Raw genomic sequence first — 16,735 nt, forward strand, 5'->3', positions numbered from 1 at the left:
TTTCTATGCATGGCTCCTTTTACTATTCCAATACACACTCCTAGCATATTTGGGGCAAGTGCCTGATGGCGGCTACTGCCAACATTTCCATGTCGCTATTATGGTGCAGGGATGCGAAGGGCCCTATAAAGATGATGGAGAGATCATGACTTAGCACTACATACCTCTAGGAACACACTACTAATTTAAAACATAAACAATTGCTCTTGAAATCACTGGTCGAAGTAGGCGGGAGCGGTGCTCCTCTAGTTTTTTTAGTTACGTTTTACTGTTCTATACTTTTATTTTAAAAAGAAACCATTCCGGAATGGTTTCCTTTTAAAGTAAAAGTTTAGGAAGCAGTTTAAACTTGCATTCCAGTTCAATGCACTGAACGTTCCCTTACAGAGCAGGGACACGTGTTTGGGGGTTTGTTTTGTGCGTGGGAGGGGGCAGGCCATCAGGGAACATAGTTCTACTAATGTATTTATTGTTTATTTATAAGGCGAACTATACAGCTGAAGGTGTTTCCAAGCACTGCCGGCCTTAGCGGCGGCAGCGCCCAGGGCAATTTACGAAAACTTTGGTGCCCCTCCCAGGACACCCCTGGTCAATCCGGCGGGTCGGGGGGGGGGGGGGGCAGTCCATTCTTTTTTAACTCCCCACTCTAGCACCTGAGCAGGGAGTCAATCAATGGAATAGGGCGCTCATGCCAATGCACGAGTGCCTTATTCTAAAAAAAAACGCCTCGCTCTCACGTCGGAGCGGGGAGGTAATCATCTCAATACTATTGTTATTAAATGCGCCTGCTGCGGCAGGGCACATTTAAAAACAAAAGGGTAGCCTGTCCCGCCTTCTCCCACTACACCAGCTCGTGGGAGCCCTTGAAAGATTCCCCCGAGCTGGTGTGGCGGGGAGGCTAATGGCGCCCTGGGGAGCTATGTGGCCCCGGGCAGGCGCCGGCCTGCCCTGCCCTAAGGCCGGCCCTGTTTCTAGCCGCTATATTCTTTTCATACACTTCGACCACTGCTTGACATACGTTCTGATGATCATTGACAGCAACACAGTAAGAATTACTGATTTCACTCACCTTGATTTGTGTCAGTAGGTCGCTCAGCATACGGTCCACTACCTTTGCGGCCGCCTTCACTTGATCAGACTCGGGACCGTTATGGTGGCCTTCCAAATCCACACGTTCGTAGTAGACTGCCGCCATGTCTGCGCTGCCATTGCTGCAAAAAGATGTAGGAAATGATCAGTGTACGTTCTGAAGTCCGCGCCCTCACCAGGCGGGCTAGGGTAGTGCAATGGAAAGCTAGTAGGCCCATCAGCTCACAACAAAAAGGAAAGCCACTTTTATATCCTTGGAATAATAATAATGTTAACACAACTAATAACAATAGAAAAACAATAACATGTTTTATATAGCGCTTCATGCCAGACTTCTCCCACTTTTTAGCGCTGTAAAGAAAGTCGTTATTACTACCAATTTAATGCTACACATTTGAGCAACTTTTGAAGGATGAAGGATGAATCGGCCCTATCGGAATTTTAACTTGTAATGTGCAGTCTGGTCCCATGTGTGAGGCCGGCTGTAAGGTCTCACCATGCGAGATCTCGTTCACAGGGAGATCTCACGGGAGTTTGTACGCCGAGCACGAAATGGACACAGATCGCACCAGAAGTGGATAGAGGCGGAGGAAGAGAGTCGTGCCTCAGTGCTCATCTGTAATGAGTGAATCCAGCCCTCCTGTGGAGTCTGACACAGCTACAGACCTCTGAGAACTGCAGTGTAATACCAGGGCTGAGGACAGCCTCCTGGGAGCTCCAGTTAGCTGGGTACATTAAAGGCCCAGCACACTTACCATGCAGTGAAGCCAACTGCTCTGGGCTCCAGAACTGAACTGTGAGTACTGCTCCATCCTCACCCCATGACTCAAAAAAAGCCTTGTTACTCTGTATGTACCAGGTGTCAAATAAACACCTCTTTCTATCACGTAAGCATCCTTGAAAACCACTACATAAATGGCGACGAGGACCAGAATTCACCCGCAAACTAACCATGCAGGGCACCACGCCACAACCGCCTTCCTCCAATCCTCTGGCATGCCGGCAATCCCAGGGCGGCAATGGGAACCACTGTTCTCCACGTATCTGGAAGCGTTGGGAGGTATGGGCTAATCCCGGGCCAGAAAGAAGAACATGCTACTTAACGCCATGGGGGTCGAAGGGCAGTGCATTTTCACAGGGTTGAAGGCCATGCCCACCACATGCCCACCACAAACGAAGGCGATGACGTCTACAAAGAGGCAGTTGGAAGAATAATCAAAAGGTTCTCCAACAAAGAAAACGTGGTCATCTACAGGCTCAAATTTTACACAGGGAAACAGGAGGGTAACAAACCTGTCAATGACTACATTACCAGAACGAGAGAAGTGGCGGCTTTGTTTGGATTCGGTGATAATGTGGAAAAAGACATTTGCAACATGTTAGTGGTCCACACTAATTCTTGCAAAGTCCAGGATAACTTCATATAAGAGAAAGAACTGGACCTGGATAAAGCCATACAAATTGCAAGGGCCGAAGAAGAGACCTCGAGTAGGAGCAAAGAACCAAGTGGGCCGTCGCCCACACCTGAAATGGCTGCGGTGCAATGAAAGGGGCACAGAGAGAGAACCACAAGACACCGCCTGAGAGAAAGGACCAAAGTGAACAGAAGCACCCAAGTGCTAAAGATACGCCAGCACTAAGCACCTGGTGAACGATCGAGATTGCCCTGCAAGGAACTAAGAGTGCTCCAAGGGAAGACGATTTGGCCACATTGCCGTAGCATGCACGTGGCAGGTAAAGAATGTCATCCACATTGACGGAGCTAGAGGAAGGAGCGATGAAAAAGATTCGTACGACAAGCCAATGGTAATCATTGTTAAAGCACCTCGAGCAAGGAGGGAGAAACCCTGTTGCGTCGTGAGAGTGGATGGAGTGGACGAGTCATGGCCGATTCGGGGTCCGACCTGACCATATTTCCCATTCAGACATACAAAGACATGATGGGGCGCGAACGGGTCAAGATCAGAAGCACCAAGCAAAGGCCCACAGTCTTCGGGGGAGCCACTGTTGACCTATTGGGCTACATCAAAGCCAAGCTCGAATTCACGGATAGGTGCACCACAACGAAAGTCTACTTTTTGTCCGAGAGTCCAGCTGTACTAGGCTGGGACGACCAGCATAGATTGAGCATCCGGTTAGACCCCAGCACTACTGATCAAGTCCTACTGGTCTCCTAGGGGGGAGTGGCGAATCTCAAAAGTGCATTCCCCATGCTGTTCTCCTAAGCACCTAGGAAAATAAAAAATAACGTGCACAAAATGTGCCTAAAACCCAATGCAGTATCGGTCAAGCACAAGGTCAGGCCCATTCCAGCGACAGCAAGAGTGGCACTCAAATCCCAGCTTCAGAAGATGGTCAACGAAGGAACGATTGAGAATGTTGAGTCCTCCGAATGACCAATCCCGGTGGTTCTCATTAAGAAGAAGTCCTCTAACGAGTTGAGAGTGTGCATAGATATACGCAGCCTCAACCTGGAAGTGGTTACGGACAGTTTCCCCTCATATTGATGATGAAGGAAGCAACAGTATTTTCAAAACTTGATATGCGGGATGCCTACCATCAGATTGATCTGCAAAGGCCTCACGCCCACTCACAGCATTCATCACGCCATTCGGCACATTCCAATATACACAAATGCCTTTTTGGTTTGTCGTCCGCTGCCTCAGCTTTTCAAAGAATGATAAGCTCACTGCTGCATGGCATCAACAACGTGTCGTATTTCCACAACGACATCCTGGTATACGCCAAGAACACTGAAACCCATGACAGAGTAATAGGAGAAGTACTTGACAAACTATAAAGCGCATGAGTCCACCTGCGTCACGAGAAGTGCATATTTGGAGCGGGTGAAAAAGAATACCTGGTTGCCACATCTCTAAAGAAGGAGTAAGCCCCAAGAAAAACCTTCTAGAAGCTATAGTTAATTCCCCAGCTCTGATTTCTAGAAATGAACTTCGGTTGTTCCAGGGTCTCACCGAGTATTAAGCGGAATTCGTTCCTAGGTTCTCCGAAACTGCATCGCCTTTGAGAGAGCTCCTGAAGAAAGGTGCGGAGTACACATGGGAATCACCACAAGTCGAGGCTTTCGCCGAAAATCAAGTAAATAATCCTGCACGCAATATGTCTAAAGCCGTTCAATCCCAAATGGGAAACCTATATAATCACAGAAGATAGCGCTTACGGATTGGGCGCCGCCCTCACCCAAAAGAAGGGAGACACCGAAAATACTGTCGCCTTTGCGTCAAAAGCACTGTCCACCTCAGAAAGAAACTGCTCGACTGACGATAAAAAGATTGTGGTGTGTGCCTGGACTGTGGAGTATTTCAGGTCGTACGTTTGTCAGCGACCACAAACCGCTGGTGCACAAGTTGAGCCCTGGCAGCACCAAAACGGTGGCACCATGCCTAACAAGAATCGCAGCCAAGCTGCAGAAGTATACATATGAGATCACCCACATTGCAGGCTGGAAAAACAACCAAGCAGACTGCATGTCCAGATTAATGGATCAAAGTGCCGGGCACCACATTCCAAGGAACAAAGATTTTATGGAGATGAGCGAGTCGCATTGGCAGGAAGAAATGGTACGGGATGACGTTGTGGGCCGAGAAGTAGAATAGACCCGCAAAGGGTGGCCCAACAAGAGAGCCGTCCCAGAAGGTCTATGACCGTACTGGAAAGTTAGCAACTAAAATCACAGAAATGAATGGTCTAATAATGAGAGGCGACCAAGTGATTTTTCCAAGTAGCATCCGAAAGGTGATATTGTGCAGAGTACATGCAGGTCATCTAGATAGCAATATGACATGATGCAGAGTGCGCAACACATATTGGTGGCCTGCAATGGAGCAAGATGTCAGGGCATTGATCAAAAGATGCCACGAGTGCACAAACAGCGACAAAAGATTAAAAGTGAGGCAAACACCCATGGTAACCACAGAAATCCCACAGGGCATCTGGCACAAAATAGGGCTGGATTTCATTGGCCCGTTGGATGGCATGTCGAGGGACAATAGGTACTGGGTAGTCATGCTGGACTATGGGCCTCATTCTGAGGTGGGCCGTAAGGGTCAACGGTCACCTGTAAGGAGACCGGTGGCGTTAAACCCTTACTGCCCAATTCCGAGGTCCCTTAGCGGGACCCGTCTGACCACACGTCCTTTGCGGGTCCAGCTAAGGGACCAGGGTGCTAATTACGGCCCCTATGGGGGCCTCAATGGGAAATATGTAACATATTTCTACGTTTATAAAAGATGGTTTGCAAAGTACACAAACCATAGTAAGGTACGCACACAGATATATAACATGTATATATATTTGTGTGCATACCCTACGGTTTGCCTAGTTTTCAGACCATCTTTTATAAAGCTTTGACTACGGACAACATTGTGTACTTTCAAAGCCATCTTTTATAAACCTCGAAATATGTTGAGGAATCCCCAGGTTCGCCGAGGGTTAGAGACACCTCGGCGACCTGGGGAAACAAAGGGACAGTAACTGCCTCTGGTGACCTCTCACGCGAGGGGTCACCAGATGCAGTTACTATGACTGACGGAAGTGGCAGCCAGTCACAGCGTCGCTGTGGCTGGCTGGCACTTCTGTCAGCTCGCCTGACTTCATGGCAGGCGAATCTCCCGTCGCGGCTGCGGCCGCGACGGGATAATGCATCCCGCCAATGTTGCAGTAGGACGGCGGCCCCGGCAGGGCCCCGGCTCAGTCCCACTTTTTGGAGACAGCCGGGGCCCGGCCCTGGCAGGCCCCGGCCCACTTTAAGCACTGCATACCGGGAAGCAACCCTAGCAGAACAAGCCCTCTGCGACACTTCTCGCATAACCACCAGTCCCCCATAGCAGCCATTGACCAGGGCCGGCCCCAACAGGAAAGAAGGAAGCCAACCAAATTCACAGACTTCGTCATGAACTAGGAACCAGCTTTTCCCACGAAAGGAGGTGTGTGGGGACTCACCACACGAGATTTCATGAGTGTTTACGTGCCAAGCATGAAATGGACACAGATTTGCACCATAAGTGGAGAAAGGCAGAGGAAGAGTAGTGCCTCTGTGCTCCTCTGTAATGAATTAACTGCATCTAAGGCAAGGTGTTCAGTTCATGTCGAAAATATACCGTTAGGTGCACTTAGTCCAGGAGACAGAGAGCTCAGGGATTATTTGAACAGATGAGTCTTTAATGATTTTCCAAATAGTGTGAGGGCCATAATGCTACGAATGTAGAATGGAAGCAGGTTCCATAGTGTAGGACTGTATATTGGGAAGCGCCCGTAGTCCCTGTATACAAATCTGGGGGATGGAACAGTTTGTAAATGTTTATCCATGGATCGTAGGAGTCGCGGCTCTAGGTGGCACCTTAAGATTCGACGGGGTAGGTGGGGGTGGGAGGTCCATATGCCCTGGCCTCAAACACACGGTAGGAGGATAGGTTGACAGACGTCCTTTCAAGGACGGAGGTTCAGGACCCCGTAATATGGGGTGCTCTCATGGTGTACCCGCAATCCAATAGGGGCAGCAACTGAGTGATGTAAATTTCATCCAAGGTAACATATGGAGGGAGGGGTTACAATTTGTGACATGGGGTGTTCGATCTTGATGAACCCCTCAGTCAACTAGGAGAACCTCTCAAACTGGGCACCAGGTTTCTATCCCAATGGTTCACCCAATGTAACTTTGCCATCGTATACAGAAGACACTGCTGATCAAACTGTATTTTGTTTTCATTAGTTGTTAGGTATTGTTTTGATTTAGTCCCTGAATAATGTACAACTTTAGTACTTACTCAATACGGGTTTGAATTTCAATGGTACGATGTTGTTACATTGTCAGGCTTTTTTCCCACTGAGTTTTTTCTGAAAATCTTCAGCTGAAAAAACGAAACAAAAATATGGGCACGGGTGGTAAGTAAGGAGATATAAAGTGTAGGGGGTGTGGGGAATAGGGAGTAGATAACAGGTAAAGGGAGTCTGTGGGGGAACCCCCCAAATGAAAAAACAAAACGATGTAGTTTCTTTGGCTGAAAATATTCGTCAAAAATACAGTGAAAAAAAACCTGCCGATATAAAAAACATAGAACCATTTCAATGAAGACACACATGTATGTTTTGATTTGTGACGTAAAGATGCATGTATTGCCTTGATGTTTTAATGGTGCATGCATTCCAGTGAAACAGTTCTGTATATAGTATATTAACACCTCAACTTTTTTCTTTCTAAATGTTCTAAGGTGAACTGGCTGAGACCTACTTTATGATGTGGCAAGGGAGAGCCCGTTACTGTGGCACCTGTTTAAACAATGTGAGTCAAGCCGTCTACAGAGCCCATTTCAGTGAACCTCCTGTCCCTCACCCAATAAGCCAGTATCATGTTTAATGGTCTGTGCAACCGGAAGAGTCATTTTCGCCTCCTAGTAGACAGTTTACACCTTTCAGATGAGACAGTCAATGGGGAAAAAAGAAATCTGGGGGATGGAACAGTTTGTAAATGTTTATCCATGGATCGTAGGAGTCGCGGCTCTAGGTGGCACCTTAAGATTCGACGGGGTAGGTGGGGGTGGGAGGTCCATATGCCCTGGCCTCAAACACACGGTAGGAGGATAGGTTGACAGACGTCCTTTCAAGGACGGAGGTTCAGGACCCCGTAATATGGGGTGCTCTCATGGTGTACCCGCAATCCAATAGGGGCAGCAGCTGAGTGATGTAAATTTCATCCAAGGTAACATATGGAGGGAGGGGTTACAATTTGCGACATGGGGTGTTCGATCTTGATGAACCCCTCAGTCAACTAGGAGAACCTCTCAAACTGGGCACCAGGTTTCTATCCCAATGGTTCACCCAATGTAACTTTGCCATCGTATACAGAAGACACTGCTGGTCAAACTGTATTTTGTTTTTATTAGTTGTTAGGTATTGTTTTGATTTAGTCCCTGAATAATGTACAACTTTAGTACTTACTCAATACGGGTTTGAATTTCAATGGTACGATGTTGTTACATCGTCAGGCTTTTTTCCCACTGAGTTTTTTCTGAAAATCTTCAGCTGAAAAAACGAAACGAAAAATATGGGCACGGGTGGTGAGTAAGGAGATATAAAGTGTAGGGGGTATGGGGAATAGGGAGTAGATAACAGGTAAAGGGAGTCTGTGGGGGAACCCCCCAAATGAAAAAACAAAACGATGTAGTTTCTTTGGCTGAAAATATTCGTCAAAAATACAGTGAAAAAAAACCTGCCGATATAAAAAACATAGAACCATTTCAATGAAGACACACATGTATGTTTTGATTTGTGACGTAAAGATGCATGTATTGCCTTGATGTTTTAATGGTGCATGCATTCCAGTGAATCAGTTCTGTATATAGTATATTTAACACCTCAACTTTTTTCTTTCTAAATGTTCCAAGGTGAACTGGCTGAGAGCTACTTTATGATGTGGCAAGGGAGAGCCCGTTACTGTGGCACCTGTTTAAACAATGTGAGTCAAGCCGTCTACAGAGCCCATTTCAGTGAACCTCCTGTCCCTCACCCAATAAGCCAGTATCATGTTTAATGGTCTGTGCAACCGGAAGAGTCATTTTCGCCTCCTAGTACACAGTTTACACCTTTCAGCTGAGACAGTCAATGGGGAAATGTTCTGATCCTGGTGATCCGCCTTGATGGTCGTGCAGCTATAAACTACCTCCGTCCCCAAGTACCGCTCGAGCAGGTAAAGAATACTGCCCTAGCAATCTTTGAGGCCACAGGTGATGAGTGGCGTCGTCAATCGGATACCCGGAACACCGGAAGGACCCCTGAGTGCTGTAAGGCAAAGGTTAGGTTCAGGTATACTATGAACAATAATGGCAGTGCAAGCAAACAAGGAACAAAAATGGCACAGCTTACCCTGGGGATGATAGGACAGGTAGTAAGCCTGAACAGACAACGAGGGAAGACCGACAGCAGGCTGGGATGTACAGTACTTCCTCCAACTCACACCGATAGCCAGAGCGTGACCAGATAGCAAGTCCATCCAAGGTCCAGGTGGTGAACCCCAAATGACTCAGGAGAAAAAACGTGATCGCCAGGAGCGTGGGTAGAAGTTCGCCAAAACAGAAGGGTAATCCAGAGCAATTCCAGGGCCAGAGAAAGGGTGGTCAAGAGTTCCAAGGGTCCAGAAGATGCGTCGAAACAAGAAGGGCAATCCAAGACAAGTCCAAGTAGCGGTCCGTGGTCGAGTTCCAAAGAGTTACAAGAAGAACGAGGGTAATGCCGAACAGGTCTCTGGTGGAAACAGCTGTGAAGCACTGAGTGTTTCCTCTCAGCTCTATTTGAATGAAAGGTAGATCATGTGACAGGGCACGTGACCGCACAGAGGCGTCACGTGATGGACGGACGCCATCAGTGATTGGTGTTCGTCCGATGTGGACGCCAGCGTCTGCTACAGGCGATCCCGTGACCAGTCACGTGATCGTCTGAGCGAGACGCGATCAGGTTCCCCCGTGCGTGGAAACTGGAGCCGCTGACGCCGGAGCCGTCGGGCATGTACGAGACGCCATGGCAAGCGCCAGCACGGAAATGGGCGGAAAGAGGAGGATCTGCCCCCTCGAACATCCCGCCTGCCGTGTCTTCCCCGTTGGTGTGGGTGGTGGGTATGGGAACGAATGGTGCCTGGTGAGTGACGGGAGGAGGGCAGGACCGGGGACGTGACAGGAAAAAAGAAAAACATTCCCCAGAGACCACTTGCCAAGACAAAGGCTCTCATTGTGGCAAAGGTTGCATTGTGTGCCAGCTAATATTGCAAATGTCAATTGCAAGTAAAGTACACACGATCACATCCTGTAGGTTGCTTCTGGAGATCATGCTCATTGAATGGGGGTACCAGACACCATTGCAGCCTCCCTGTTGCAAGGGTGAGCGCATTAACCTATTGTAATAGGTCAGAGGGCATGGTAATAGTGTAATTCTGGGCCAGGCAGGTGTGAGCTTTTGCTTCTTGAGCCATGACATTTGCATTGGCATTTCAGAATGGGGCTCTTACAGCACTATTCAGAACTCGCACCTAAGGATCTGCTCTTCTCGATGGACCCCCCTCTCCCACAGCTGGATAAGAGGACCCACTTTAGCATCTTACAGCTGCTTTGCCCTCCTCTTCCCACGCCCACCCATTCACACCGGACGCACAGCTGGGACCATCGGTTTTCGGCCCATCAAGGGTACCCTCAAAGGTGTTCTGCGCTTCATTACAGACCAAGTACACAGCAAGGCTTTCCCTGGGGAGCGAGACTACACCCTCAAGGCGAACCCTTGCCGTACCATAGCAGCACTTGCAGAAACAGAAAAAAAGTTGGGAGTTTGCATCACAGAACTTCTGCTGTTGTGTAAATGGCCTTTCAGTACGGGAGAGCTTGCCAGTTGCTCCATTACTGCCAGTTCAAGCCTGAGCATAGTATTTGCCAACACTCGACCTGATTAGACATCACTGATCTCTAAACAGGGAGAAAAAGGTCATAGAACAAGAATCCGTCAAAGGTCAGGGGGCAGATCAACCTGACTACTATATCACAGACTGAGTGGAGGGTCTAGTGCACAGCGGAGGGTGCGGAAGAAAGGATAAAACAGCTGGGCTCAAAACCAGCCCATAATCTTCGAGACGGCATGGACAGTCCTGAAGTGCAGGGTTGTCCTTTATATGAGGGTCTTTTGGGCACCTGCAGACAATACTGGGACCCGCAGGGCTGTCCCTGCACCTTTCACTCCTGGATCCAGGGGATTTTCACCAACCTATAGAGCCAGCTGCGGCATTTGTACTTCCTAAGGAACAATGTACGTCTGTTAAGGTGAAACATGCAAAAGGAGCACGGTGGACTGGCGGCACGGGCTAGACTGCAACATGGGACACTACCTACTAATGGTGTACAATATGTCATTGATGGACAAGAGCAGCATGAAGCATCCATAACAATGACTTGTAGCACTCCAACATGCCATGGCCTGCACCCTACCACCCTCTTCAGACTATGGCCCCTCCACACCTTCACCAGTCATCGCGTTGCCCTCAACCTCTCAGATGACCCTCATGACACCCATCATGACATCAGCACCCAGGAAATCTACCCTACACCACTGCAACCCTGTGCACTTGGAATTTGCACCACATTAGCCCCAATCCATCCATACAAGGACTTGCCAGAATTTCTCCCGGCAGCAGCCTCGGTCAATCACCCTCGCCCCATGATTCCAAGAAAAGATGCATCATTACAGAACACATTTTCCTTAATATCAAGTGAGAGAATGTCCATACTTTACATCTTAGTGAAAATGCAATCTTCCTATAAGAAAAGGCAAGAGTAAAATCATTGCACTTCCAGTAAGTAAACTTTGGAAAAAAATGAATCTGCCACAATGCAACAAGTAATACAGTTTCAGGAATATTTGTTTAGTTTTAGTTCAGTAAAGGTGTTTCCTTGAGGAGAAAAGGCAGTAGCAGGGACGCAATACACTTTTCCTATTTAGGCCAGAAGGTTTCAAGAGAGACCATGGGGACCAGTTGTGTGGATTTGAGCAGTCTCTAGCAGAAAAGTTGCCATCTGCAAAAGTGTCCTAGGGAGCAGCTTCTGGAGTTCCAGTGGAGTGAAGCCCGCAGAAGGCCTTTGAAGATGAAGAGGGGGCCCAGGGATAAATAAATAAATGTAAAGGCTTACCAGCAACACCTTAGAGTCAGAAGAGCCATGCTTTCAGACAGAAAAAGCAGTTCTACAGCAGCCGTTCAGCGGTTTCCGGAGGTAGTCGCTGCACACATTGTTTGGCAAGCTCCTTAATTTCCAGGAATGACACACAAGTGCAGAAGGCACCCCAAGACCAGTGGGAAGGACGGTAATTAGAGATTCCGTTTTTCTCAGGTCGAGGGTCAGAGTCACAGCTGTGGTCGGGGGTAGTGATCAATGCAGCGTTCCCAGGTTGTCCTCGAGCAGAAGCTGTGTTCTAGTGGAGCACTGCAGGCGGTTCCTTCTGTTCATCGGGAGAAATAGAACTTTGCCATCTGATTCAGTGGAGCATCAATGTATGCTGGTGCAGAGCTTCAGACCTTGTTGAGCAGCAGGCCTTCCAAGAATGCACTACAGAGTTCCAGCAGTTGACAAAGTGAGTGGGCAAGAGGACCTGCTTCCTTTGGAGGCAGTGAGTGGCCACAGCACACAATCGCACTGCAAAAATCATTCAAACAGACGGGTGATCAGTGAATGGCAGGCCACCCTCCCAAACAAAACCCATGAACTCTACAAAGTTCTTACACTCAAAGGAAGTGAACCCACACTACCCCAGACAGGCATCTGCATATACTGGTCAGAACTAGATCCTGGAAGGCAATGGCATCAAACAGTAAAACAGATACAAGTGATCACAGTTCAAGTGTGTTTATTGAACTTCAATTGGGGTTCAAAAATGCCTATCTAATCCTAAATCTAAATATGGGATCAAGCTACGACCATCAAATAATAATAACTCAGTCCTATTGGTGTCTTATCAAAATTAAAGGGTCTAAACTAATAAACCTATTGCCAATCCTTACTTCTAAATACAAATAATGTGGGAAACAATGTTATTCAAAAGGAAAATGTTCAAGAAATGATATGTCAGGATATTCAAGCCGTTGGCTTCCCTTGTCTGCGTTTTAAGCACGGGGCAAGGCGGCACACTTTAGCCTAGCACACACTCTGGCTTCTCTAGCATGAGGAAGCAGTTCAGGACTTCACATCAAGGCCTTCTGTGCCAAAGTCTTTGTCATTCAAAGTCTCTTATTTCAGAGCGCTTGACGCAACACGTCAAAACATAAAAGTTCTTTTCTTCTCAGTATTTTCACTAATACAACTTCTCAGGTGATTTACTGTTCACCCCGGGTCCCCTTCCACCGGGCTCAGCTTAACGCAAAATCTTCAATTGGTCTCCCTCTGCCAGACTCGGACAAGATTCATGTAGTTTTCCAAACTTTCTCTCATCAAAATTGAAGACTTTCGACTGTGCACAGGATTCTGCTTGACCCGTCGCAGGACCACTTTGATTCACATTTATTCGTTCACTTTCAAATGATCTCCCGCTGCCGGGCTCAGATCAAATTTATCTACTTTCGTCACTCCTCAGCTGGATACCTTAGAGAACATCGATTGAGCATCCATGCTGTGCCAGACGACTCTGTCAAAGGTATGTTAGTTTGCTTTAACATTCAATTACTCATCAGCAGTTCACTTTACTTGCGTCTCTTATCACATGCATGTTAACAATGTTCGTTCCAGTACTCGCCATACAATGTTGCTGGTTGCAACCTTGGATTCAACGCAGACCGGTCTTGTATCGGTCTCCCAACTCACCAGCTGTGTTGGTTTCACTGAATCAGCTTTGTTCTTGAAGCCAAGGATAGTACCACAGTGCCTGGTGATTCTCCCTGCCTTGATTATTGACACAGGAGGGCCCCAGGTATCTCTGACACACAATGCAGGATTCTTCAGCCTGGTTTCCTGGTCTTACGCATTCTCTCGAGGTTTTGGGAAAGTAACGGTTCCTTGTCGAAAAGGTCAAGGGAATTTCCCTCCTTGTGATCCCCTTCGGTTTTGTTGCCTTTCCTCTTCTGCTCAGCTGCCTTCTCGAAACTACAGTTTCCTTGTGTGCTTTATCTCGCTCAGAGTGTGCTCTCGTGCTCCGCCTTTTACCCATGTGGGGGGGGAGTGTATTGGAAGCCAGGTGTGAGTGATTGTCGATAATTGCCTGACCTCGCTGACCATTGTATTGGGACACGTCAGGTATACTGCTCGGGTGTTAGTCTGTTTTCCCTCATAGCGGACTGTCCATGAGAAAGTGTTTGTGTTGTAAAAAGGGTTTGGGGGTAAAGTTTCTAAATATCCTACCCAGTAGGATGTGGTAAAGGTGTTACAGGGAGGGGGATACCGCATCTCACCATCCGGTGTCCCACTCCCCGAAGACCCTCACCCAGGTGATCCTCCCGCACTGGTCCACTCCCAAGAACTGGATCCAAAAGCAATGGCCATGTCCTGGCCACCTGGATGGCAGATCTCCAAGGACTAGTGGGTGAGACACCTGGTTTCTCACAGGAAGCATCTGCCCAGGCAGCTTTCTTCCAGAAAGGTGAAGTTGGCACGATTGGATTGCATCATATCTACAGAAAGTGGGCAGCACCCAGGATATGAGGCCACCTTAATGAGTGCTGCGGGGATCAGTGACATATTTAGGCTTTCTGCTGCCCTAGGCCCATCTAAGTGTATGCACACGCTACCTCCCTCCAACTTTACTTTACCTCTGCCAGATCCGCACCTTCACTAGATGCCTCCACTTCAAAGGACTTTGTCCGCCTTTGCCAAACTACACCCCTTCACCACCATCTTGTCCCATTTTGGCTCCATAAAAATATAAGGAGGCTTTTGAATCAGACTGGATTAGAAAGTTATTGCTTCCAGTCTAATTAATCTTTTATCTTATGCTAGTTGAAAGAGTGTTTTCAAGTCTCTGCTGGGAATGATTTGAAGAAGGCAATGTGTTCTACATTTAAATGCATTAGAGATCTTGTTGAGGCCAAGTGGCAACTTTCGATTATGTCGGAGAACAATCATTTAGAGGAAGCGATCAGAACATAAGCTGTCTGGACACAAGTGACGAAGGGGTGGAACAAGGAATGTTAATATCTGGTTTCCCCCGAGTTGCCCGATGTCACCCCATGAGAAGTACCTAGGCTGGTCTATTTCCGGAATGTTTCAAGCAACAAAAGTAACATAACTACATTTCTACATGATGTCTTGTGAAATGGTATAGTTTACATATGAAATATATGCTGGTGGTTCAGGTGCATCTCAAAAATTAAAAAGAATGAAACCTTCTTCTGCTCATGGTTAAAGCTCTGGTGTTAGCAGAGGGCATAAGAGAGATAAGGCAAATTGCCACCTGCTGCAGCCAATGTACCTCCAATCCTTTGGCCTAGAATACCATTAAAAGATGGCAAAATCACAAGTGAAATGTATAATCTTGTTTGCCTCGAATATGAGGGAGAGATAGTGCATAGGGAGGGAGCCCAAACCAACCCAGAGGGATTTGTGTTTCCTTTACCCTTGGTGCCCAGTAATAATGTCAATACCACCAGTAGCAAATGGCACCCCCCCCCAAATAAGAGGCCCACTCCACCTCACACTGCATAGGCCAGGCACACACATCCTCTCATTCAAACAGCATACAGTCTCTCATTCACCCAGGCATTCATATATTGACACAGCATACACTCTCCCATTGACTCAGGAATTCATAGATTCACACAACATACTCTCCCATTCACCCAGGAATTCATACATTCACACAACATGCATTCTAATTCAACAAAGCATTCATACAGCAGTCAAGCAGCATACATAAACAAAGTTCACACATGCACACTCAGCTAATCCCACTTTCACGCATGCACAACATACACCGCGTATTTTTACTTACCTCACACCTTCAACATGCCGGAACAGTCCACAACACCGACTGGAAAGCCCACCCCACACAGAGTGTGCTGGTTGGCAGGAGAGGGCTTGTCTCATGTCAGTCAGTGCGCTCCTACGTTAGTAGCGCAATGATGAGAGGAGGTGGAGCTGACCTTCCTACGCCCTGCTGTCCTCTCATTATTGTGCTTTGTGCATTTTGTGAAACCCAAAGGGCTCAGCATTTAAAAAACATAGCTGATAATGCTCCCCTGCTTAGAGGCAGGCAGCACAGTCCACCTGCACTTAATGGGACAGTGATGGCTGCAACTCAAACAAGAGGGCAGGACTCCTCCTTCCATACATATGGGCTGCCACTGTGGATACGCTACTTGTAACCTTTGGCTGAGCTTTCACACAATGGAGTAATGGATAAAGGAGAACCTCCATATTCATGGGTGGGAAGCAACAGAATTCCTCATCGCTGTGCAGTGCTGAATTTTTATAACAAGTTAAGGGCTCAATATTGTTTACATCATTGCTGTTTGTGTCATTGCCCAATTCCCGAAGAGTGAAACTGAGTAATGGGTTGGGCTTTCCAGCACAACATTACCTTTGTGGATTGGCGTTTGGTCTATGGGTCTTGCAAGCTTGTGTTTGTGGCAATTTAAAATATTTGGTAACTCCTTAGACTTGGTTTGAATAGTTTTGCAATAAAGGTCATACATTGTATTTAAAAGCTAATTCATTGTGTGGCATATTTTGCAGTTGTTATACTGGTAGTAGAGCGAGCACAGCTCTATTACATAAAAGACACATGATAAACCCACCAGAGATGCCATTTGCCTGCCGAGCACTGGGCAGCTTCTGTAAATATGGCTGAAAGGATATCTTGACGGGACACCTTAGACCTTTCTTCTTTACAGGTGTGAAACAGTGTGTACCTTTGGCACACAGTTGTTTCCTCTCACCCTTCTGATGCTTTGGGTACCATTTTATGGGCTTCTTGGTGAACACATGCATTTAGATTCACTTGTCACCATTTTGACATCTGAAAAATCAAGTAGATCTTTTGATGTGTACTGACATGAGATGGAAATGTTGTTTATATTGTTAGATTTGATGTATGTACAAAGTTCTTAGGAACTAAAGACATTAAAATAGAATAACTTAAATCAATTTCGTACTTGCACATTTTGGGGGTGGCCACA

The 16,735-nt window shown here is 47.2% G+C and overlaps 1 protein-coding gene across 1 annotated transcript in view; it reads right to left on the bottom strand.

Moving 5' to 3' along the window:
* ENPP6 (ectonucleotide pyrophosphatase/phosphodiesterase 6) overlaps window positions 1-16,735 on the bottom strand; it is a 490,209-nt gene that overhangs the window by 163,560 nt on the left and 309,914 nt on the right. The window contains exon 4 of the mRNA XM_069631484.1: window positions 1,070-1,211. Coding sequence (XP_069487585.1) covers window positions 1,070-1,211 — 142 coding nt within the window. The remainder of the gene's footprint in view (window positions 1-1,069; window positions 1,212-16,735) is intronic.

The sequence above is a fragment of the Ambystoma mexicanum genome, chromosome 6q (genome assembly GCF_040938575.1).
Source record: "Ambystoma mexicanum isolate Mex_15411 chromosome 6q, UKY_AmexF1_1, whole genome shotgun sequence".
NCBI classification, from domain to species: domain Eukaryota; kingdom Metazoa; phylum Chordata; class Amphibia; order Caudata; family Ambystomatidae; genus Ambystoma; species Ambystoma mexicanum.